Genomic DNA, 26,562 nt, shown 5'->3' on the forward strand with positions numbered 1-26,562 from the left:
CGATGGGCTCATTGTTGCTGTCAGCCCTGTCTCTCTCTACCCCTCCCCCGCTCATGCACTCTTTCTCTTTCAAAAATGAATAAATATTTATTTTTTAAAAGATGCTTTTGAGTTGATTGAGCATCTGTCTGCTTAAATGGCTTCCTTGTTTGTTTCTTTACATAGCTAGACTTTCGAGCTTTGTTGAAAAGATGCATTCAATTTTTACTATGATTTGTTTACTCCAGTTGGGTACACGATGAATGACCTGATATTTGAGTGGTTAAGCGATGGTCCAGTTCAAGTTGCTGAAGGACTGACCCTGCCTCAGTTTATTTTGAAAGAAGAGAAGGAACTTGGCTACTGCACAAAGCACTACAACACTGGTAAGTTTCCTTTCAGCTGCTAAACCCGAGCAGACTCCATCTGTAGTAGTGTGGAAGACCCACCTATCACCTTAATTGCTATCTCTTTACCAAGCAAGTGGAGCTACGAGGCACAGACCTGGGCTTGGCTCAAAACCCCTCTACAGATAAGATGCCTGTAACCCTCTGGAATAAGTCAGTGGGCACAATAGGTAATTTCTCCAAAAGGGAGAAAGAAAAAAAAACAGATTTGGGAATCTTTTGCTATTCTCTTACTGATCATCTGCTGTCAAATGAATCCAAGGAAATGTGCACGAGACTTTGTGTGTAGAGCAGGAAATGCATAAGTTCTGGCCCATCCCTGGCATCCACTCTTGACATTCGATCCTCAGGTCAGTTTGTGCTCTCTGACTTAGTGGGAGAGGAATAACCAACTAGGTCTTTGTCAACTCAGGAATGCTGTTGCTGGGCTCTCCAGTCCTGGACAGTAATAGGAATTTGGATGAAAATCGGCCGGCAGGAATTCAGCTGGCCCTAATGTCGTGCACTGTCAGAAGTGCTGGTAGACACCAGGGACTGGGGGAGAGCGTGAGGTGGTGCAAGAAGTGGGTGTATGTTGTTACCTGGAAGATCATGCCTGCCCAGTAAAGTTGATGGATTTTCCTATGCAGGCCTCAGTCTTTGATACCACACAGGCTGACCATGGAGAGGCAAGCTACACAGGACGGTTTGTTCAGTGACTGCCCCAGGTCTCTTGTTGAATAGAATGTTCATGAATACTATTCCTGTAGTCAATAATGCTTCTTAGGAAGTGACCAAAACCTGATTCCAAGGTGATTTTGCTGACCAAGAGGAATCCAACCCTATCTCTTATAATTTGTGTGGACTAAACCAAATTACCTCCTGAGCTTCTGACTCCAAATCGATTAAAGAAGAAGAAAAGTGATGAAGGGCAGGAACTTCTGTCTCTTAATAGTATGTCAAAAGTTGTAATGTCTTTGTATGCACTATTTTTTATCAGTGATGTAACACCGTGCACAGATTATAGGAGTATTCTAAATGTCCTCGAGCAATTACTCAGCATGCTAGGAAACTGTTACAATGACTAAATTATATGCATGGCATATACAAATATACATTTTTCTCTTACTATGGCTGGCACAAAGACAGACACACAATTATCCAGATGCTTTGAAACCTCCATGTAAACTTTACTATTTTCAACTATCGCATATTATATGCTATATATTTTATGCCATACATATATGCTGCAGGTTATATATTGTATGTTATATATTACATATTATAACCTCACAAAATGTGAGTATTTCTACTGGTCAGTTTCTGACATCCTTGTAAATTCTGAAGCTCTGTAAATAATCAAGGTACAACAAGCGCAGAGTTAGAAATGAAATATGCCACGTAGTTTGGGAAGTTTGGGTCCAATGACTCTTTAGATCACTCATTCTTCCCACTGTTACTTCATTACTGGTTGCATTAAAAAGAATTGAATTGGTTATGTAGAGTGAGTACATACACTTTTAATACTCTTAAAAAAAACAACTATAACAACAACAACAACGGTGGAAGGCTGGAATGGGAAAGATAAATTCGAACTGGATTCTAAATCATTATTTCCTACTTGCAGGAAAGTTTACCTGCATCGAGGTAAAGTTCCACCTGGAGCGCCAGATGGGCTATTATTTGATCCAGATGTACATCCCCAGTCTGTTGATTGTCATTTTGTCCTGGGTCTCCTTTTGGATAAACATGGACGCAGCCCCTGCTCGGGTCGCACTGGGCATCACCACCGTCTTAACGATGACCACTCAGAGTTCGGGTTCCAGGGCTTCTCTGCCAAAGGTAAGAAATCTCCTCACTTGACAAGTGACTGGGGGTGGGGGTAGGGAGCAGTTGTCAAAGGTCTTGTGGGCTGGCGAATTTTGTGAGGACAGAAATGTTTGCCATCTTGTGGTATTGTGGAAGGAGAAACACAATAAGAGAATGGAGAGCGGGGTTTGAGAGAATTAGAGCTCTGAGGACCTAGGGGAAATTCCTACTCAGATCAGTTAGGGGAGACGGGGAATAAGCGTTGACAGAGAGGGGGAATGAGTTAGACAGAAACATAGCTCAGGAATTATATCTAAGAATCCCTTGAGTGATTGTGACCTCATGCTGCAGGAACCAGAGTAAGATTGATGCAACTCCACCGCCCAGTGTTTATTGGTGAGGCTGTGGTGATTCATATGCTCAGTGAAGTCATTTATAGTAATAAAAGTTTGAATTAAGCTCCTGGAAATTTACACAGAAAAGCAATACCAATGAGTATATATGAGAAATAAATGTAAATATTAGAGTGCAGCAAATCAGATACATGAATCTTCACTATGCCTTAAGTTATCTTAATGGCTGACATGCAATCATTTTTGAGTGACATAGTTGCCTAGAGAAGAAACAGAGTCATCCAAGATGGTGAAAATTCTGGCAACTATGGCAGGCGGCCAGAGAAGTGTGAGGTGGATAACAGGTACACAGAGACATTTTGTGGCACTTCAGGTAATAATCCATAATGGCTGTATAATTTATTTTTATGTAAGGGCAGGCCCTCCATATTTGCAAATATTGCTGAAGCAAGTGATGATAAATATCCTGTTTGTGAAATGTCCAAGCACCCCCCACCCCGAAGTGTGCCTACGTGTGTTTCCTTTTCACTGAGTACACTGAGCCGCTGTCTTCTATTTTCTAGGAGCGTGAGTTCAGTTTAGTATTCACTGTGTACTGTCTTATACTGGTTGAGCACTCTCTCCAAAACCTAGTTCTAGAAAATAATTGAGATATAATCCCCTGTCTTTGCTGGCTTGAGGTTATGTTCAGTCGGGCTGCGTTTGACCTGAGATAGGTGAGATCACATTCCACATTGTCCCCTGTGTTGGAAGACAAGGTGACATATGGAAAAGGCCAGTGGCTACAATGGAGATGGACTGAATACTGGGGGAAATGGTCATACCAACTTTCCAAGTTCTATGCCTCCAAAGATAAATACTAGATTTGTATGCTAATAGATAGAGGGACAGATCCATCTCCAATATGTATTAATTTTCTAGAATAATAAATACTATACAATACTTGTGTTGTATTTCTATTAAAATACAGATGTCAGAAATACTAACAGCTTCTTTTCTGGCTATGTAATCACAAATCAGCTGTACCTAACAAAAATTCTAATCCACTATGTGCCCCATCCCAAACAGGTTCATTTGCTCATTCCTTGTTAGTTATTAGTTATAGCCATCACTGCCATCAATGCCACACCGTTAAACCCCAGGATGCACAAAACATGGAGTTTACAATTTAATCGACAGCTAAAGTATTGGTGAGAAACTGTAAGCATGCCTCCAAACTCACATTGCTGTGAAGGAAAGCAGTCATTTATTTCCAGAATGGGAGTTTGTTTTTTTTAAATTTGTTATTCATTCTTATTCGCTATTATGATTCTACATCAATGTTCAAAACTATGGCTAAACAAATGGTCACTGATCAGTGATCTGCATATGTAGAGGCGGTTAGGAACTCAGATAAACCAAAAGATGGTGTAACCCCAAATCATTTTCTACATGGCTCTCAACTCGTAGTGGTTCTCCCTTTGCCTATAAGCAGGTTCGTCTTCCTACGTGTATTTTTCTTACACTATTATTAAACATAGTTGGATCTCAACTGATGGTGGGGATATGTGACTCATATAGATGACAGCGAGAAAGGAAAATAGGATAAAAAGTGAGTTTTGGAAAATAAGGAATTGACCATACACTTATACACACACACACACACACACACACACACACACACACACACACACACACACGAAGTCATTTTGATTTATAAACACTGCAGTCCCCAAGCAGATGCCCTGCTGTGTTGACTGCTGACTGTACATTGCCTAAAGCAATGCCCTTTACAGAGTAGGCATACACCTTGCAGTTTAAAAGTAAGACAGTGCTCGCTGCGGCAGCACATATACTAACAGTAAGACATGCTTATTATAGAAAAAATAGAAAACAGAAAATATCATCCAGTAAATAACTGTTGTTAAGACTTTGGCATATTTCCTTTTAGCCTTTTTTCTACAGACATTTGTAGACAAACCCACACACATGCACACATAGAAAACCAGATCAAACTTTTAGAAGTTATATACTATCTGCTATTTCCATAGCATTAAAAATCTATCATGAACATAATTTGCCATGACTTTATAGTCTATCTGGCATGTTAATCATCATTTATTTTACTATCTTGGAAATTCAGGATTTTATTGCTTGCTTTTCTAAATGTGATCATTATAAATATATTTGTTTATGAGGGCTTGTGTCTCACTATGTTCTTGAAGACATGTGCATATATTTTTAAATCTTATTTTGTAATGGATAAAAATAAGAAACTGAAGATGATTAGAGCAAAGGAGGTATGATCTGTAGGGAGATGCCCAATATCTTCTATTCAGGCAAAAACTTTGTCTTCGTCGCGTTAACTTTAGCACCTAAAACAGTGTGTGACTTACAAGAAATGATCGATAAATCCTCATTGACTGGGTAAAGAAATGAATGAACAACCATGTTCCCCCATGTAAAACCATGCGGAGGACAGACTAAAAACAGAATCTATGGGTAAAAGTTTTTTTTACAGAAAATATTAGAGTCCTAATATATGGAACAATCTCATAAAATATGACATACACTGCAGAGAAATGGAATTTCTCTAAAGGACTATGTCTTCCTTTCCAGAAGTTTTCAAGTAGACTTTGGGAAGAATATATCCACCAATATGTATTTTGGAATACAGGCAGGTGTGTACTAAAGAACAGGCAGGCCTCCTGGATCTAAATCTTAAAGCCTTCGTTTCACTCAACCTCGCTAAGCCTGTTACCTCATTTCTAAAATGAGAATAACCTTATCTACCCCTTTCAAAAATGGAACTAGGATGCAATGAGGCATTATTTATTTAAATAGTTTAGGCCAGTTTTTGTACATGGTAGGCACTCAGATCATTCTGGTTATTGTTATTATTCCCTGTCCATAATGTAATAGAAAAGACTGCCCCATGGGATGGGAGAATATATTAGGAGACTCCTAAAGGGCCTTATGAGCAGAAGATACCATGTTCTTTGGATGGCCCATCATTTGGTTATAATCATGCTGCCAGTGAGATGAGCCAACGTTTGTTATGTGTGTGTGTGTTTGTGTGTACACCCATGGATGTGTTTTTCATAGGTAGGCAATTTATTGAATGGGTTAAATTCTAGAGGGTCCGAATAAGCAATGACTTTGTTTTTCTCCAAGCACTGTCATTAAACACCCTCACTTGGTTCTGTTTTCCCTGTCCCTGGGGGACTTCAGAAAGATCCCATAGATTCTCAGCTATTACATGCCATGCCATTAGACCCTGAATGACCAAACATGTGCTTTACAATGTAATAGACAGCTGAAGTATTGGTGATAAGTATTTTAGCACAGTTCGTCATCAGATTTTCAAACAATCAGCTAGCTAGAAATAAAACTTCAGTCTCATAACCAATTAAATGCTCTTTCCCTCCCTTGTCCCCAGCCCAGGCCTGACCTTTGGCTTGAAGATGTACAGCGAGGTAGGGATGTAGTCTGTTCCTTCCCAGTTCCCGCTCCTGCTTTTCCAATTCTCTTCCCCATTCCTGTTGCTCGCTTCTCCACCACTGTTGAGGGATGAGGGAAAGAATGGATGGAAGAAAGTTATACGTGACCGATGCTATTGTATTCTAACTCTTGCCTTCTCTAATGGCAAGCCTCCAAATGCTGGCTTTCTTGTCAGGTGAATTTGCGTTCCTTTGTAATTCCTGGGGAACTTGGACACTACACCATTCCTGGATGACCAATGCAATTTCTAGCTGGTGTCATAATCTCCTATTATCTACCACCTCCTAGCAGCATATCCCACAAAACTTCTTACTCCCAGGGCTTCCTTACTCAAGTAGGTAGCCCTCCTGGTTGGCATGTTTTCAAGACGGCTCACATTATCTTCCATGTCATGTATTTGGCCTACCAAGAACGTGTGTTCATTGCCTTGCCAAATAGTGGAAATGTACCTTAAGTATTAATCATTCCACTTTCACCTCACCACTTTGGGTACTCCAGCTAGCCCACTGCCTTCAGAATTTATCCAGGTAAGAAATAAGTATTGATGCTCATGTTTTCATACAAAACCCAAACTAATGAGAACACATGACAGGTTCTCCTAGTAACACTTTTACTCTCTGATCCAGGAGCAGCCTGTTGGAATTTCATCAGCTCAGCAGACACATGACATGTGCAGGAAATGCCAGTCTCTTCCTTTGCAGGGATGAGGGTAAACCACCCTCTCCCCATTTTTAGGAGAATAGAGAAAATGCCACAGCCCTCTAAATACCCACAAATTCCACTATTTCAGCCCAGTCAATACCCACAAATTCCACTACTTCAATTAAATCTTTTCAAATGTCAAGTCTTCTGTAATAATCCAGGATGTTGGGTGCAATGCTCTCTAGATAGCATTTGCTTTGTTTTAGCAAGTCCTGTATCCTTCATGCATATGTGTAGTCTCCCTTCAGAGTAAGGATTTAGTTGAAATTCTGAGACAACAAGAATATCACATTCCTCTACTGTCATACTTAAAAATAAACATACTTAATTTCAGAGCTTTATTCTATGAGGGCCAGGATTCCATTGATGTTGTCCATGTTTACATACCCAACACTTAGCACAACACCTACCTCAGTAAAGTTGTAGTAGGTGCTCAGTAAAGAGTAGGTTACTGAATGAATAAACAGTATTAAAATGATTTATAGTCAAGTGGTATTCCAGGTGTAATTTAATGGGTGATTAATTCATCCATTCATTTATTCAACTAACATTTATTGAATGTTTTCACTGTGCCACCCACTGTGCTAGAAGTCAGGTAAATCAAAGATAAATAAGGCTCCAGGGGGTTGTCATCTAGTATGCCAGAGACAGAAACTTGCAATGGTGACTATTACATGATGTGGAATATACAGATATCCAGAAGGATGCTGAGCCTATTAAATGAAGGGGGGAGAAGAAGAGGGGGAGGGAAGGGCTTGGAGGAAGAGAGCCAGAGAAGGAGGGAGAGAAAGAGTAGTGTTAGAAAAATGCCCTGAAGGAGGGAGCCTGCGTTGAATCTATGAAGCATATTAAATAGGTAAAGTAGGAGGTGGTAAAGGTTATGCCAGGCAATGAGGACTTCCTACTCATAATATTTGGGCTACACTCATAACATAAGCTTTTCTAGAAGACGCTCTGGGCAGGTTTCCAAATTTGCTTCACAAATTTTAAACACATTTCAAGTAAGAAACTTGTGTTTATTGATTCCAAGTTAATTTCCTGCTTTCCTGCCAACCAAAGCTCTTGGTGGTGTTTGTTTTGTTTGGTCTGGTTTTGTTTGGTTTGATTTGGTTTCAAAAGTTCAAACTCTTCCCTAAATACAGGAAAATGAAATACCAGCATGATATCTGTTTCATAAGTGCCTTCCCATTTGAAGCTGTAAAAAAATTTTTTTTAAATATACATCTCTGCCAACCTCCAAGAAGCTGTTCTGCTGGTTATGTTCTATTCAGGGCACAAAACCCCCAGTGGTAGACTCAAGGCTGGGTGTACTGTTGTCTTTCAGTCCCATGGGAAAATGTCAGGGTAAAGTGAATAGAAAGCTGTGGGATAGGAGGCAGGCTTCGAGCATGGCAAACAGTGTTAAACAATTATTTTCCTTTGCTCTCTGATTGCTTTTATTTCTGAATTATTTGCTGCCACTCCTAAATGTGTCTCAAGTCCCCATTTGTAGCTGCAGCTCAGAGACTGTAGAGGTGAGAGCTAGTGTTGGTAGGGGAGGGTGGGGGTGACACAGTATGCAGGTGACTTTGACAGATCCATAACCATCTCCCTTAAAGCAAGGATCCAGAGGTATTATCTTTGGCCATTATTAACAGAGATGCCCTATTTCCTATATAAGCAAATTTCCCCTTACTTTTCAGCCATCTGGTCAACTAAGACCAGCTGGACCATTTCAAGCAGCTGCCAAACGCAGGACAGCTTGGAATTTAAAACAAAAGAGGCTTACTATGTTTGTTCTTGCTTTATTTCCCACAAGAATGTTTCCAGGTAGAGCCTTCAGTAAGAGAAACTAAGAAAGCAGTAAGGCTGATACCTACAGAAGTTTTGAAATAAGAATCTGTCTGAATGTCTATTTTAACTCTAAAAAACAAAGATGGTTGCTCCTTGAATCAGGTACATCTCCATCTAATTGGAATGAATTCCCTAGGTCACACTGGTATTTCTGGAAGATGATGGGACTAATTTTGTCTTGTAAAAATCAGGATTTTACTTAGTTTTTGGATAAAACATTGAAAAGTAAGAAAGCCAAGCTTTGGCAAATTGATCTGCAGGCCTGCTTGTTCTAGCCAGATGTCTGCATGTACGGGAGACTTTAAAACTTTCCTTCTGATATTCCCCCAGCCACAGCAAACTGAAGAGTTGTTGATGTAGTGAGTGTGTGATAAAAATATGCAGAGAGATGACGTGTGTGAACTCTCTTGGGACAGAGCTGCGGCACCACTGGCACTCTAGTTCCAGAATATTATTGGCAGCCTTTATGGGGAAGCTGACGGTGGGAGAAGCTACCCAGGCTGCGCTTCTGCTCAAGTCCTGGTGAGACTCATAAATCTTTTGGGGATAGCATTTTAAGGTTTGGGATTATTATTTTTTAATTTTGATTCCAGCATAGTTAACATACAGTCTTACATTAGTTTCAAGTGGACAATATAGTGATTCGGCACTTCCAGACATCAACCATTGATCACCACATGGGTGCCCCTTAATCCCCATCACCTATTTCACCCAGCCCCCAACTCCCCTCCCCTCCCCATCAGTTCTCTAAAGAGTCTGTTTCTTGTTTTGTCTCCTTCTTTCCTTTGCTCACTTGTTCTGTTTATTAAATTCCACACGAGTGAAATCATATGGAATTTGTCTTTCTCTGACTTATTTTGCTGAGCATTATACTGTCCAGCTCGATCCATGTTGTCTCAAATGGCAAGATTTCATTCTTTTTTATGGCCTAATAATATTCCGTTGTGTATATATCCTCTTTATCCATTCATCTACCGATAGACACTTGGGCTGTTTGCATATCTTGGCTATTGTAAACAATGCCACAATAAACATAGGGGTAGATGTATCCCTCTGAATTAGTGTTTTTTTGTATTTTTCGGGTCAATAGCCAGTAGCATGATTACTGGATCATAGGGTAGGTCTATTTTTAACTCTTTTGAGGTTTCTCAAAAAGTTAAAAACAGGATTATTTTGAACTCTCTCTTTCCATTTCACTAAAATGGGTAACTCTATCTGGGTCATACAGCCTAAATGTCTTTGGTTCTTATAAATGCCACAGAGTGAGGTAAAAATGAACTATTATGGAATATGTACTACAAAAAGAAACAGAACTTTTAAGACTGATGTGTACGTAAAATAGATTACAATTCAGGAAAGCAATGGGGTATAGTTTTTACAAAAATGGCTGTAATGATTCTCCTCTCTACATCTGCATGCTTTGGGTCATAGCCTCCTCCCACATTGACTGTCAACTTGACTCTGTGACTTGCCTTGGCCTATCGGACAATGGCACATGTGACATAAGCAGAGACTTTAAAAATGCTTGCATACTGGAGCCAGCTTTCTCTTGTTACTCTTGGGATCCTGTAAACACCACCAGGTGAATATGGCCAGGCTGCCCTACTGATTGATGAGAGACACATGGCCCAGTTATCTCAATTACCAAGATGACACCAGCTAACCACCACCTCCTTGCTTACTGGTCTACGTACATTGGCCTCCTGCAGTTTCTTGAATATGCCTGGCACATGCTGTCATCTCTGGGCCTTTGCAATGACTGTTCTCTGTGCTTGGAATGCTCTGCCCCCAGATATTTACATGATAAACTTTTCTACCTTTTCCAAGTCTTTATTCAAATTCTGCCTTCTCAGTAAAGCCTGTTCTGGCCTTTATCATCTCACCCATGCCCTCATCAATACCTTGACCCAACTTTTCTTTTTTTTTTTTCTCACCATACTTTATTACCTTATAGTAACACCATGACCTATAGCAAACTTTATTATGGATTAGATATACTGTATAATTGCCCGTTTCCCTTAGCTGGGCTATGGACTCCATGAGGGCAAAGATCTTTACCTGGCTAGGTCCCTAAAATATCACCTAGCTATAGTATATGCTCAGTAAATGTTTGTTGATCGAATGAACAAATATATACAAAAGTCTAGTCATTGTGAAAAAGCCATCAAAACTTTCTCTAGGATATAGGACAAACAAAAGGAGCCCACATAGCCAGGGGCCCATCTTTCCTTAACTGGCTGGCTATTTATTACCATGGAGAATTCTGGCTGTCTAAATTATACTACTGTCACATAATTACATTATTATAAAGTTCCACTTCTCTGATTGTATCACATAGTGTTGTGTTCATTTTTCTTTGATAGCCATTTCTTATAGAGCAATATAACTGAAGAAGTACTAATAAAGCAGCAATGGTTTCGGTGACGAGAGAGCACCCAGACAGGCTCTTTTTACCTAAATGTTGCTTCCTCAGCACTGTCACAACTAATTTGGGAGTTTCTTGGTGTGTCGATGCAAGCGTCCCTTTCCCCTTCTCGCTCCTACAGTTTTTTGGATGCAAGTGTGTTCTCTGAATGCTCATGGAGGCATCTAGGTCTCCCTTCATCTGAGCTCTCTGCAGCCACTTGGGCCAGAAGTGCAGCCCCAACTCTGCCATAGGAGCCCAGCCAGCAGGAAATGCTCCCCTTTCTTTACCTAATGAAAGCCAAGTAGACTTGTATTTTCCTCTGATTTTAATGTCATCAAAGACTATTTGTGCACTGAAACCTAAGGACTGCTGTGGACTGCGTCTAGGACTTGAGAGACCATGAGCTCCAATCTGAAGCAAACTGCACATGTCTAAAGCAAATCATTTTCCATCCTTCCCCGCCAAAAAGGGGCAACTACAGTTGCTTTCTCAAGTTGACTATGCCTTAATGAAACCAGAATATCAAAACATTTTCCAAATTACACATGAATTGATATTCTAAAATCTTATACTTTTGTGTTGTTAGAAGAAAAAGCCTCAGCAATCCTATTAGGAATGTGAAAACTGAGGACTATAAAGGTAAATTCACCTCTCATTTTTTAAGATCTGCTTAAAGTGGATGCCACTTCTTACAAGAAGTCCTCATGGATCTCCATAAAATGTAAATGGCCCATTTTCCTTGCCTCCATGGCACTTTGTGCTATAAATCAATCACTGCATTTTGGGCTTGTGGTTTAGTGACCAGGGTCCATGCATATTTGCCCAATGTTCTTGTAAACTACTTGTGGAGAGGACCTAGTATTGTTCGCCTCTGCACAAGTCATGTGACTTAAAAAAAATTTTTTTTAACATTTATTTTTGAGAAAGACAGAGTGTGGGTGGGGTAGGGGCAGAGAGAGAGGGAGACACAGAATGGGAAGCAGGCTCCAGGCTCTGAGCCATCAGCACAGAGCCCGATGCGGGGCTCAAACTCATGAACCATGAGATCATGACCTGAGCCAAAGATGGCTGCTTACCCGACTGAGCCACCCAGGTGCCCCCAGCTCATGTGACTTACACAGAAGAAGCCCTCAGTAGTTATTGCTGAAGTCCTGTAAGAAGAGCGTGTTCAATAGTAACCAGCTGGAGAAGAAAGGGTCACTAAAGCAGGGGACCTCAGACTGTGCTGTGCTCTAGAATCAGCTGAGGAAAGTTTCAAGCTCTCACAGACTTCACCATGGACAAATGACCAAACCATCTGGCAGTAGGATCCAGGCATCAGAACTGAAAAAAATTTTTTAATGTGTAGCCAGGGCTGAGGCCTAGGGAACATTTCTGGGTTTATCATGCACCAGAATGTATATTCATTTAAATTTTACAACAAAACTCTGAACTAGATACTATTCCCATCCTCACTTTGGAGGTGATGGTACTAAGGCACAGAGGAGTTAAATAGCTCGCTCAGGCTCACACAGAGCTGGACCCTGAACCCAGGCAGTCTGACCCTGAGGTGGTATGATTGATCACTCTGCCACAGCATCTTCCCTCGCTAACAGTTACTGAGCTCCTTCTTCACAGCAGCCGCCCATACTAAACCCTTTACAAATGTTGTCCCACTGCAAACAGACGATGCAAGTACTACTTTGCATAATCAATTAACAGGCAGGGAAACTGAAACATGGCGTGCTTGAGCAATTTGTCCACAATTATTTTTCTAGCAAGTGAAGAACCAAGATTCAAATCTCCAGCCAATTTAAATCCTCCCAGGGAAAGAACTAAGAATTTTAAGTTCCATCATGCTGTCCATACCATGCTAACTATAGGTGGAAACTTTTGATTGGGAGATAAGTTATTTTCAAGGCTCGGAAATCCCTCTATTTGGCTATACATATTGTAGTTGCTGTATATTTTATGCAGCTGACATCTCTGTTTATCATTTTGATGAAAAGACAATGCTTTCCTGATTGCTTTCTTTCATATTATGAAGAACTTATGATGGTTCCTGAGGCTTCCATTACATGTTCCTCCTCAGCAGACTTTCCAAATGAACTCAGTTGCTGGTTATGGCTTCTATGGGCTGTGGCCGTTCGAACCATCACTTTCATCAGCTCACATGTGTGATTATGTTAAGAGCCCAACCAGGTATAAACCATTATCTATCATTTAAGGCCAGTTAAGAAGTTGAGCAAAAGCAGATTGGATGATGATCAACAATAAAATGCTTAAGCAGATGGTGGCCTATTCCTACAATGAGATGCTAGATACAGAAATATGAGAACTGCAGTCACACCTCATAACAGAGATGAATCCCTCAAGTCTAAAGTTGAAAAGAAAGGTAACAATCATATGCAAAACAAGCAAACAAAAAACCATTCACAGGCAGAATGAATCTATGGTGTTAGAACTAGAGGTATGGCTGGATTGGGGAGGTAGAGAGGGAATAGAGACAGGGAGGGGCCATGATTATTGAGCTTCAGGGGTCAAAAGATGTTCTATTTCTTGACCAGGGTGGTTATGTGGGCACACGCATTTCGTGGTGATTCACTGAATTGTACAGTCATGATCCTGGTACTTTTTTGTTTCCAATATAAATGGCACACTTCGTTGATAAAAAGATGAATAAAGGTTGTTTGGTAAAGCAAAGAAATAGTTCCCCAAATGAGCTTACAAGAACAATTTGGCACAGAGCCATTCCTTTTTCTTTTTCTTTTTTTAATTTTCTTTTTGATCCCGGTATTTTAAAAAATTTCAGTAACAAAATTTTAAAAAACCCAGATTGCAACAATAATGAATAAACAATAGAGAATATTCATACATGTTAGGCAGCTTCCTCCTTCTTTTTCAGAATAAAAATAACAAAAGCTGATAGTTTTTTTACTCTAGTTTCCAAACTTGTGATCAAGTGCTTTTCCTTCAATTATTTAAACCTCTTCACGGCACTATAAGCTAGATATTATGGGTCCCATTTTCTAGATAAATACATTGAAACTCAAGGTTATACAAGTAGTAAGTGCCAAAGCCAGAATTCAAACTTAATTCAATCCTAAATATTCCTTTCTTACTATGTCACTTTCCTCATTTTATAGTCACTAATATTCCTTCAGCCCCTAGAATGGATGTCCTTTACGACTGTGTGGTTCATGTGCTTGACAGTTGATTGATGAGTCTCAAAGGATTCAGTAACCTAGAGATTCCTTCCATATTCTTAAAGTAAGGTGCATACTGTCGAGTGATCATAAGGAATTTTCTATCCACTTCTGACTTCTCCCTGCAACAGACTCACCCTTCCTCTTGCTTCCCACTGCCATTTCCTGGCCACTTGCTAAACAATCCTTTCTTACAGAAAGGGAAATTAACAGCTTTCTGTCAGTGGACAAAATCTGAAGGTCAAAGATATTCCACAAATTGGTACACGAGAAATAGTGTTTCTTGCCCTATGTAACCTTAATTAAAAGATCACTAAAAAAAAAAAAAAGGAATAACATTTTTGTAATTGGCTCATAGAGAAGACCATTTCTCTTTACCCATAAATTTGCTGGTTCCAAATCATATGCATGGGTTTCTCTTTTTGTGGGACTCCAGAGAAAGTATGGTCTGCAAATATGGAAATACATTATAGGATGAATCTTCACTCATTCAGTTTTCTAAAATATTCATAGTATATCCTATATTCTAAGATACACTTTTTCCTGTTTTCACAGCTCTGAGTTTGAGTTGTTGCTTAAAACTGAAGGCAAATCAGAATTTAATTGGAGAGATTTTTTCTTTCTTAGTGACCCCTAAAATAATAGCACATCTTACAATTCCTAGCATCATAGGTCTAGTGAACTACTATACTGAACTTCTAGAGCCCGGCACTATGCTTGACACTGGGCAGATAGAAGTGGGGAAAACATACATGCACTCAGCCTTCAGAGAGCTCACATCCCACTGGAGTGACAAATACTGAGCATGTAATTAGTTGATAATACTGTAATGGCCTATGGATGATCAAGTTTCCTAATTTGGTTGTGGGACCACAGCCCTGATGAGAACTCCAAATGCTCTTTCCTCTAGTTTTTTATGGCTGTTCTTTCTCTGGCCTCAGGTCCTTTCCTCACAGGTAGGCACTTATCAGTCCTTTGATGATTGCTCCAGAGGAATCTTCTTCAGACCTCTAGAATCTCTCTGTCTCTCTCAGCAATTCTCTCCAATCTGGTATTCTCCCCTGTTAACTCTAGACTCTGCAGACACTACGTCTTTGTGCCCTTCATGCCTCTATCCCTTCAGCTCCATGTCTGCAATTTTGGGAGTTCCTTGGCCTCTGCTTATGTTCATTCTCTCGGCGTCATGACCTGAAAACTCCCTCAAAGCAGTAAAATTGGAGCAATAGTAGGACCGACTGCATTTCTTTTCTCTCAGGGATCACTGTCCTTTTTTGCCTAATGTCTAAGTGCATTGAAATCCATATTTTTTCATGTTTTGTCTAGATTTTTTAGTGATTCAGGATGGAGGGCATATCTGGTCCCTATTATTCCCTCTTGGCCTTAAGTGGAGGTCACTGCTATGGCTTTGAATCCTTGGTTTATTTTTAAAATCTGACACGTGATGTAAATAAATTGAAAGTAATTGAAATAATTATCAGAAGCAGCATTAGCTTGTAATGCTAAGACTACAGTTGTTCTAATCAATGAAGACTGCATTTATTAAATACATGATCTATGAACTCTAAGACTGAGAACAAATGTTTTGTAAAGAAATTAATAATTGGTATGTATGGGCATAAATATTAATATCCTGATGGGAAAATTGGTTTTGCTCTACAAAATGTTTCACCAAAAGATTTGCTTCAAAGTGGTATATTCCAACATGTTTAGGCTTATAGTGAACTGATTATTCTTAACTCTTTTTTTATAACACACTCTGGACTTCTTGGGGAAGAAGGGACCTTACCTCCCATTCAGCAACCCCTCTTCACGAGTTAATGGTTCCTGTTTGCCCCCATGGAAGCAGTCACTAAATCATATAGTTATTTACTTCATTTAGGTTTAATGCAAGTTGCTAAATGTTCAAGGTACACCTGATATGGTAGGCATCAAGTAGGTCAAAGAGATGGTAAGGCCATCTCTGCCCTTGAGGAATTTATGATCTAGCACAAGAGTCAGCAAATATTGTCCACAAAGGGGCAGATAGTAAATATTTTAGGTGTTGTGGGCCATAAGGTCTCGGTCACAACTACTCAGCTCTGCAGCTGTAGCACAAAGGCAGCCACAGATCATATGCAAACAAATGAGTGTGGCTACGTTCCAACAAAACCCCTGACCTAATAGGAAGAGGCAGGGAAGTACACAGAATAATATATATATTACAAAGATGACCAAAGGCAAGTGCTATGGGATGTCAAAGAAGGGAGACTCGTATCTTAATATCAGGTTTGTAAAAACAGTGAATGATTTCATGGAGATAGCAATGTTTGAGCTGATGTATTAAGACTAGATAGAATTACAATAAGCAGAAATGACAGAAGACCTCAAATAAGCACTAGAGATGAGAAAGCACTGAAGATTTTGGGCACAAAAGAAGTCCTATTTAGCTATAATGTTGATCATACTCGGGAGTGAGGTAGAAAAAGGAGGAAATGTAAAAGGCCTTTGGGTCCCCCCCCCCCCGACAGAAATAGATTCCTCCTCTGGACTGGTTAAGCTCCTGTCCTTGGTCCTTTATCTCATTCTGCCTTATAGTATGGTGATTTTTGCACTTCTCTTTATTCCTCTGCTAGACAATCTTCACCTTTAGGGCAATGATTATATATTGCTCCTCTTTGAATCTCCACTGTTTCTAGTCAGAGATGAGACCCAGCAACAGAGCAAAGATATTTGTAGGATTAATAAATGAAAACATCTACTTCAGCCCAAACCATTTGGGTTTACTAACTAGACTCTGAGGCCCCACAGAAACATTTTAAAGACTAGCTGACTCCCAGGGTGTAGAAATGTTCACCCATTACAACAGCAGCACCTTTATTTTTCAGCAAGAGTTTGGTAAGAGATCATGCAGGTGTGCGTAGGTTAATTCCTTTCATTCCTCCACTGTGTAGATTTGACCGTAATTAGCAGCCACTTGAAATACAGGTTCCAGGTTGCAATTCGCCACAGTCTATTTCAAGGGGGAAAATCCATATAGATAAGTACTGGGGTTTTATTTTTTAATCAAAAGGTTAATTAAGTGAATTAATCTTTATGTTTGAATACATTTTTTCATGAAATTTGGAATAAATAATTTAAATGGGTTAAAATCAAGTCAGTGTAGTATTAAAATGAATAATAAAGCTGAGGAAATGAGTATAAATCTTATGTGTTCTATTAATTATGCATCAGCAGACAAAATTGCCTATGGCAAGTTTAACCTGAGAAGACAGGAAAGCTGATAAAGATTCTCAAATCCTCCTGCAACTGCTATAGTATCTCCATAGAAATTATTTTGTAAAATGCATAGTGTTTCACAAAGACACAGGTTTTGAGCAGTTCTTTAAAGAAAAATACCAAGCAGTTAGAACTGAAATGAACCTTCTGAATTGCGATGAGAGTAAATAAGTGCAGAATTATAAATCAGCTTTATCGTGTCCATGGAGAAAATGAAGATAGACAGCAAAAATGGAATCTGACTCCACACATGGGGTTGAGAGAAGAGGCCTGCATCCATTTAATGAAGATTTCCTAGGAGCAAACGGTGACACTATCCGTCAGCAGGATCTGTTTATGTAACACCTGTGTGTCTGTGAGACTACATAGGTGGTAGCTTATGAGGGAGAACTTTCTTTTGTTAGTAAATATCACCAAATAGGCAAATAAGCAAAATAGGAGGACTGAAATCCAGGTCACTATTCAGAAGCGAATGATTGTATAATAAGGATACAGTGTACACATCAAAATATGAGAATGCAAGACAATTTCTGTCACGGTCTTCGAAGGCCTCCATAGAAGTGTTAATTTGTTCTTTATGTGAAATTAATTTGGTCATGTGAGATGTGTGTCTCGTGTTATCTCTATTGAAAACAATTCCTAAGGAGTTCTGAGTTTATGTCTCCCAACCGCAAATCGTGGGGTTCAAATGTATTATAGTTTGTACTGAGAGGAAGGAGATACTTCCCCTTGGGCCCAAGTAGAATCGCCACTCCTGGTATTCCCTGGCCGTACTGAAATTGGGGGGCGGGCAGATGGATCCGGACACACACACACACACACACAAAATGATAGGGGTATGTCAAAAGGACATAGGAGCCAAATAAAATAGAACTAGATTATAACCCATGTTATAAAATATGTATCTATGAGTCCACACTGACATAAACAAATGCATAGAAATAGTTGGGGGATAGTAGAGACATCTCCCATGTGGAAGGATTCCAAATAATTTATGGAGATATTCTGCCCTCAAGGAGATAGAGCAGAATCTCCCCACATTTATTTATTTATCTTTTTATAAAAAGTTTATTTATTTTGAGAGAGAAAGCATGAGTTGGGAAGGGGCCGAGAGAGAGAGAGAGAGAGAGAGAGAGAGAGAGAGAGAGAGAATCCCAAGCAGACTCTGCTCTGTCAGCACAGAGCTGACACAGGCCTCGAACCCACAAACCATGAGATCATGCCATTAGCTGTAAAGTCAGAGGCCTGACAGACTGAGCCACCCAGGCACCCAGTTAGTTCTCCACTCCTTAACTGTCAGGTGTGTACAATGACTTTATTCCAAAGAGGACAGGATGGAAAAGAGAAATAAAATAACTTTACAGTAGAGAAACCAGACAAACATTAGCTCAGACAGATGATCAAAGTCAACATCAACAGTGATAGGTCATGGAGACAGCATGTATTCTTGATTTGATGTGATAAGAAGGGAATTTTACTTCCGTAGTCTTCCTCCCCCCAATCTATAACCCTGGTCTAACCATGAGAAAGACAACAGACAGTTTGAATTGAGGGGCATTCTACAAAATGCCTAACGAATACTTCTCAAAACTGTCAAGGCACCAAAAAAACAAGAGAAATCTGAGAAACTGTCAACAGCCAAAAGACGCCTAAGGAGAGACAAAAACTAAATGTAATATGGTAACCTGGATGGGACCCTTCAACAACCAGCACCACCACCACCACCACAACAAAAATACTAGACCAACAAAAAATGTTAACATTAGGGAAAACTGGGTATAGGTTATATGGAAACTCCCTGTGCTATCTTTGCAACTTTCTATGAATCTAAACTTCTTAAAGTTTACTTTAAAAAGGAGCAACACTTCTTACTCAGGTGAAGGATACCTGAGTGAGAAGTGTGTCTTGGGTTTTTCCCTTATTATTTTCATTACTTTTTTTTTCTCTTCTTTTTTTGGTGGTGGGGGTGGTTATGTTTAAATGAAGTTGCTTTTACAGCACCAAAGACTTAATCATCCATTTCCTACATAAAAGGGAGCTACTTTTTTGCATGGACCTCAAGTATATTGTAGTATAGAGGTGGAATTTAAGGAAATGTATTAAGCAGGCTGTGTTGTAGCTTATGGGCAAGTAATAAATTGTATCATGTATCTTGGATGTATCATAGATAAGCTGCTATATTACAATTGCCACTTCAGATAGCTGTGAAATTAGGTGATTAACTAGTTGGTACCTAACCTTCTAATTTCTGTATAAGTCTAATTACATGAAATAGAAGTTGGGGTTTTGATTTTTTACTCTGCTTTTCTATTTGGAGTGTAATTATAACTACTGTAGTGTAAATGATGGAAAATAATTGCATATGTTAAAAAAATAAAAAAATAAATTAAAAAAAATAAAAATAAAAAGGAGCAACAAATGTTCTTTAGGGGTAAAAAAATTAAATGAAAAAAAGAAAAGTATTATCTATTTTAAAGCAACTGAAATGTCTTATAGAATCAAAGAATTGATGTGTGCCTAGGCATTCAAACTGGACTAGAGAGAGGGAAAGAACTAGGGAATCCTCTTTCTCTGTCTCTAAATAAGAGACCTAGTTTGTTCTATCCTCTCTCACTCCTGTCTCTTATCCACAGAAGGTAGCAAACCTGGCTATGGACAGTGCCAGAATGTTCATGCTGCATGCCACGTCTCTGAAAAGGAATCATTCTCTTTCTGGGCCAATGCCAAATTCCCAGAGGAAAGGATTGTCTGCTCTGGGACAGGAGTTCACCTCTATTTCCATCAACTGTGATAGGCAGGGTCAAGGAAAGGACTCCCATTAGCCTACTTAGGTTGCCTTGTTCGCCCTGGACAAATCAGTAGCCATCAAGGGAAGAGTTATATGTATGAACATGGCTGCCCAGAGACCTTCCTCTGGTGGAAAAAGAGGAGAAGGAAGAGGAGTTTCTCTCAGGGTGGAGAGTGGTGGAGAGAACAAGGTAGCTCCTGCCCAATAATGGGATGTCTATAAAACTCCTAAGATGGAGGGGGGAGCAGACTTAATATAAAACATAAATATTTAGACTTCTGAAAATGTACAAATCCAAAGTCCCTTATCTATACTTCTGAAATCCCCGAAGCTCTGAAAACCAAAAGATTTTCCATAGCTCATTTGGCAGCAAACCTGTCTTGAACTGATGGGAGGCGAATTATACGTTCCACATATCCCATTTAGTGTGAATATTCATACCGTTTGCCAAAGAAATATTAATATGTTTGATTACAGGGTCTTCCCCAAGCCCCAGGAGTAAGTAATATGTAATCAATTGTACATGTTACAGTATTACCTTAATAAAATCTGAAATGCTCTGAATTACAGCACTTAAGTGTTCCCATGGGTTTCATATAAGGGATACATATATAATGGTACATATACTGAAGAACATGAATGTCAATTTCTATGTAGCTCTGAAAATAAGAGCCTCAAAAATGCAAACCATCAAGAAAACAAATAAAAATACTTGAACACAGTGAGAGAAAAAATGCACAATATCTTTGCTAGTTTTGGAGAATAAACTTTAAAATAATAATACCTTGTTTTTATACAATATTTAGTTTTCAAATCCCTCTTGTTATTTTTTTTTAATCATCAAAACAAGTCTTGGACATAGGCAGGTATTATTGCCTTTTATGGGTAAGGGAGGGGTGGCTAGAGAAGATTTTACCAGAAAAAGGGTAAGGTCTCAGTGACATGTCTTCTAACCACTAATCCAATGACCTTGAACTCTGGCAATTTGTGTCTCAAATGGAAAGGGGTTACTGAATTGGCATTTTGAGCATGTAGGTAAAAGCATACCAAAGTTACTTAATATGTGCTTTCTTTGATGTTCTGAGGACTATCAAATGGAAGGTTTGCCAAGGATCCTGTAAGTGCCCTTGGTCAAACCTGCTATTACAATTAGCTACCTCTTAAGGCTGCTGTGGGGCCTTACACAATACATTCCACAAGTAATTTCTTGCATTGTGTATTCCATAAAAGGTAGTTCTCTTCTCTTCTCTCTCAAACTCCTGCTTGTCTTTCTTAGGAAGTCACCCAAACTTTCTTTCCCAGGTGACCCTAAATGGGAGTCATATCCCCAGTGCTGAGAAATAGGACACTGCAGACATACAGAAATATAATATACACCTCATGAAGGCAGAGACCCATTGTGTACCCAGCATATCACCGAGCTTGGAATGAAGTAGGTGCTCAATATATACTTGTTGAATGAATAACTAAAGGAAGATTAGGAATTTTCCATTGGAGAAAATCTCACATCAGAAGGAAGGAAATCATCAACATTTACTTAGTTAAATTAGGCAATTTAACACTCTTAGAAGAAATTCCCTCCTGTGTTGGAATTATTTATGGTTTTCTCTATTCATTGACAATGCTTTTCTATCCCAATGGCAGTGTGAGAACCCCAGGGACAATGGGTAAAGCCAGCTCTTCCCTTCTGGGCCCTGGGCCCCTCTGTTTTCTACTCCTCAAATGCTTCCCATCATTAGCAATTCTGACCTATGTTGCCTTTGTAAGAATCTAAATTCTTAATAAATGCCTGAAAACCCCACAAAAAGAACTGAAATCCATCTAAACTTGAGTGTTTAATCCTATTTAAATAGTTCCCCATTTGTTTGTTTGCTATATTTGCTCTTTTTATTATTTTTGTTTGGAAGATGTTTAGAATTATATGCTAAAATCATCATTGAAATCAACAAGTATATTGTTCACACCATACAGAAAGGAATATCATGCAAATGAAAAAGAAAGGAAAAAAAAAGGCCAAAATGTTCTCTTCAATCACAGGTAAAAACTTTACCGGGCATGAATCTTTTCATTGGAGTAAAAAAATACACCCATTAAAATGCACAAAATGCCTTAGTTAAGGGTACAGCCCCCCAAATTTTTACATGTATGGTACATATATCTCAGATCAAGATATAGAATATTTCTAGTACTCCCAGAAAGTTTAACTTTATTTATTTGAGAGAGAGCGAGCGAGAGGGAGAGAGAGCGAGAGCAAGAGAGAGCGAGCGAGCATGAGAGAACACACAGAAGGAGCTGAGAGAGGTGGGGAGAAAACCCAAGCAGGCTCCACACCACCAGTGCAGAGCCCAAAGCAGGGCTCGAACTCATACTGTGAGATCATGATCTGAGCCAAAGTTGGATGCCTAACCAACTGAGTCACTCAGGTAGGTGCCTTCAGTACCCCCAGAAAGTTTATTTCTCCTTCACAGTCAACACACACCCCCAAAGGAAACCACTGTTCTGATGCATTTAACTATTGATTAGTTTTCCTCTTCTTGTATTTCATATAAATGGAATTTTATAATATGTATTTTATGACTAGCTTCTTCCACAAACTGGATGTCTGTGGAATGTATCCATGTTGTATGTATACCTGTAATTTATTTCTTTTTGTTGGCCATTCTCCTGTTGATGGGTATCACTTCCAGGTTTTAGTCCGCTACGTGTTAAACCTGGTGTGAACATTTGACACATAACCTTGGATGAACCTATAAACTCATTTGAGAGTGTATCTATGAGTGGAATTGCTGGGTCCCAGGGTATGAATATGCTTGGCTCCAGGCTATATTGACAGTTTTTCCAAGTGAATGAAAAACTTACACTTCCCTAGCAATGTAGGAAGGTTCCAGTGGCTCTACATCTGTGTCAACAATGTCAGTCTGTTTCACTTTGGCCATTCAGATGGTGTTTAGAAGTAGCTAACTGTGGTTTTAATGTGCATGCCCCTAATGAGTAATGACAATGAGCACCTTTTCATAAGCTTAGTGGCCACTTAGTTCTCTTCTTTTGTGGAGTGTTCCATGTTTTTGCCCATTATGTTATCACCCAACCACAGTTTTTTATTTGAACTCTATTATCTGAATACTTTTTGTTGAGTTCTACATACTTTCAGTAAATCAATCTAATGAGGTTTTTCAGGGGTAATACGTTTTGCCTTTTTAGAAGTTCTCTGTGGTGTTTTCAGAAACAGTTGATTTCAAAATTATTTTTTTTCAAGTGTAAAACTCTATATGGTAGGATTCCTTACCCTGCATATATGATGAGAAGTGAGATACCATCCCACCATTTAGTGGTTCAAAGAATAGACTCGGAGTCCAAGACATGTAGGTTCAAGCCGCATGATGTTGGTGATAGGTACAGGCCTCTGATACCTGATCTGTATAATGGGGGTCATGACAGGAGTTGACTGCCTCAAGTGCTGTGGAGAGAGCACTGGGGTTAACCTACATAAAGCTCTTAGCGTGATGTGTAGCATATAGCAATCCCTCAAGAAGTAATGTTTATTAATAACATGACTTAGGGTGCCAGAGTAAGCCTTCATTGTGTCTGTCCAATCAAGAGAAGACTGAACACTACCCAGTGAAGTGGGGAAGCGTTCACATATGGATTTGGACCACTCAAACAAAAACCGGGGGATTGGGTGTGAATCTTCAAGGCTGGCTGTTACGAATGACCACTGAAATGGTCACTGAAGCCTGGTGAAAATGTTCTTTCTGATCCATATTGCTTTGAGGGCCCAGCATATACCTAATAGCTCCACTGGGGTCTTAAATAGGAGGGCCCAGGCCAAGTTATACATATTCATGCCTTGTAAATTGTTTGGTCCAGCTCTGAATAGGAACTAAAAGATGTAGGGAAAAAATAGCAGCTCCCCTTCCAGGCAGCCCAAGACACAGGAACACTTTAATAAAAATGGGAACTTGAGTTTCGTAAGAATCATTTTGAAAAATCTATAATGCACTCCTATAAAGGTTATATATTCAAGGACATCCAAGTGGCCAGAGAGCACAGGTCCAATGCAGCAGGGGAGAAACTGCCAAGGTAAGAGCACTGACTCTGTCAGTAATTTAAAGGGGGCCGTGGGCTTTTCCTCTCATTAAGTCCATCTGCCTAGGCGAGGGGCTTGGCAGTTCTTCTCCTAATGAGAATCTGTTCTTCCTACTACTGGAAAAAAATAAGTCTTCATCTCTATCCTTTTACATGTGCCACCGTCATGTCAGAAATAATTTTTCAGGGAAGAGACCTTCCGAGGCACTACCAGGTATGATCATCCAGTCACCCAGCTCCTCTGGTCATTTGATGCAATGAGGACAGAGGACAGTGCTGACTGTCCTTCCACTGAATCGTTACATTCAGAAAGGAATCAGAATTTTTGTTATCTGATGCCATCAGGATGTTAGCTTCCCAAAAATGCTCATGTAAGAATATGCAATAATTTGCACTTGGTAATTAATTTTTTATACAATTCATCAAGTTACAGCTACATGGATTTCTTGCTATTACTACGTCCGCCAAGCAATTATTTTTATTTTGCTTGTTGTTTTTAAACTACTTCATGGATTTTAAGAAAATGATTCTTGGGAATTATTTGGCTCAGAGGAAAGGCAGTCCTGGATCCTTTTAAATATGTTTATTGTGGGGTGCCTGGGTGGCTCAGGATGTTAGGCATCCGGCTCTTGATTTCAGCTCAGGTCATGACCTTAAGGTTCATGAGTTCAAGCCCCACGTCAGGCTCTGTGCTGACATTGCAGAGCCTGCTTGGGATTCTCTCTCTCCGTCTTCTCTGCCCTCCATCCCCTGCACGCAACCTCTCTCTCAAAATAAATAAACTTTTAGTTAAAAAATGTTTACTGACCTGGTATGGTAGGCAGAATTCTAAAAATGGCCTTTCCCCCGGAATCTGTGAATGTGATGAGATATCACTGCTGTGTTAGTGTTATGTTGTATGGCATAATTGCCATAGGGAGATGATCCAGGTGGATCAGATCTAATCACATGAGCCCTTAAAAGAAGAAAGCTTTTTCTGGCTGGTTGCAGAAGAGGAAGTCAGAGAGATCTGGAGCACAAGGAAGATTCTACCTGGACGTGACGATAGAGGAGGCCACAAGAGTGTAGGTAACCTGAAAAAGCTGAGAGAGACCTCTGGCTGACAGTGATCAAGGAAACAGATATTTCAGTCCTATAACTACAATGAACTGAATTCTTCTGCTAATAAAAATGAGCTTGGAAGAGGATTTCAGGCTCTAGATGAGAACATAGCTGGCCGAAATCTTGACTTCAGCTTTGTGAGATCCTATGCACAGAACACAGCCATGCTGAGCCACACTTTCAACCTGTAGAAATGAGCTAATACATGGGTGCTTTTTAAGGTTTAAAATTTTTTTTTTATTTATTTTTGAGAGAGAGAAAGACAGAAAGGACAGAGTACAAGTGGTGGAGGGGCAGAGAGAGAAGGAGATGCAGAATCTGAATCAGGCTCCAGGCTCTGAGCTGTCAGCAAAGAGCCTGACGTGGGACTCGAACTCACAAACCTTGAAATCATGACCTGAGCCGAAGTTGGTTGCTTAACCAACCGAGCCACCCAGGTACCCCGAAATGGGTGTTCTTTTAAGCCACTAAAGTTATGGTCATATGTTACAGAATAGAAAACTAATCCACTTGGCTTCTTCTCTTTGCATTCTTTTAAATGGCCAAGCAACAGATGAATATTTAATAGAGAAAATTAAAAGGCTTATGAAATACCCAGGGATCAACTCAGATTATTGGAGATTATGGGGTCACTTCTAGAAGAAAAGACTCTAAATGACCCCATCTTGACAGTAATTACCACAATATAATTGGAACAAGGAAAAGAATATTATCCAAGAATGTTGACTGGGTGCTGGGTTTGACAATCATTTTTCCTCCAATTTGAATCATACCAGGAATGTCATTTTGCTCTTTGTGCTTCCCTTTCCTCTCTGACTTAGAAGGACTCATTCTTATTCCTGTAGCAATATGACCAAGGTCAGGAATGCCACAGCAGGGCTCAGTCAGTTAAGTGTCTGACTTCAGCTCCAGTCATGATCTTGTGGAGCTCAAGGCCCACATTGGACTCTGTGCTGACAGCTCAGAGCCTAGAGCCTGCTTCACATTCTGTGTCTCCCTCTTTCTTTGCCCCTCCCTTGCTCATTCTCTGTCTCTGTCTCTCAAATAAAAACAGTTTAAAAAATAAAGAGGAAAAAAAAGGAATGCCACAGCAGCTCCATGAATGAAATAGGAAAATGCTGACATTATCATTATCACAAAATTCATTACTAAAGCGTACACAGCACAGGTGTGAAAATGTGTTACAAAAGTGGAAGGT

At 39.7% G+C, this 26,562-nt stretch overlaps 1 protein-coding gene across 1 annotated transcript in view; it reads left to right on the forward strand.

Annotated features, from left to right (window-relative positions):
- Nucleotides 1-26,562, forward strand: part of GLRA2 (glycine receptor alpha 2) — a 171,496-nt gene that overhangs the window by 70,133 nt on the left and 74,801 nt on the right. Inside the window, exons 5-6 of the mRNA XM_029931013.1 lie at nt 228-365; nt 1,993-2,207. Coding sequence (XP_029786873.1) covers nt 228-365; nt 1,993-2,207 — 353 coding nt within the window. The remainder of the gene's footprint in view (nt 1-227; nt 366-1,992; nt 2,208-26,562) is intronic.

This window comes from Suricata suricatta, chromosome X (genome assembly GCF_006229205.1).
Source record: "Suricata suricatta isolate VVHF042 chromosome X, meerkat_22Aug2017_6uvM2_HiC, whole genome shotgun sequence".
Classification (NCBI taxonomy): Eukaryota; Metazoa; Chordata; class Mammalia; order Carnivora; family Herpestidae; genus Suricata; species Suricata suricatta.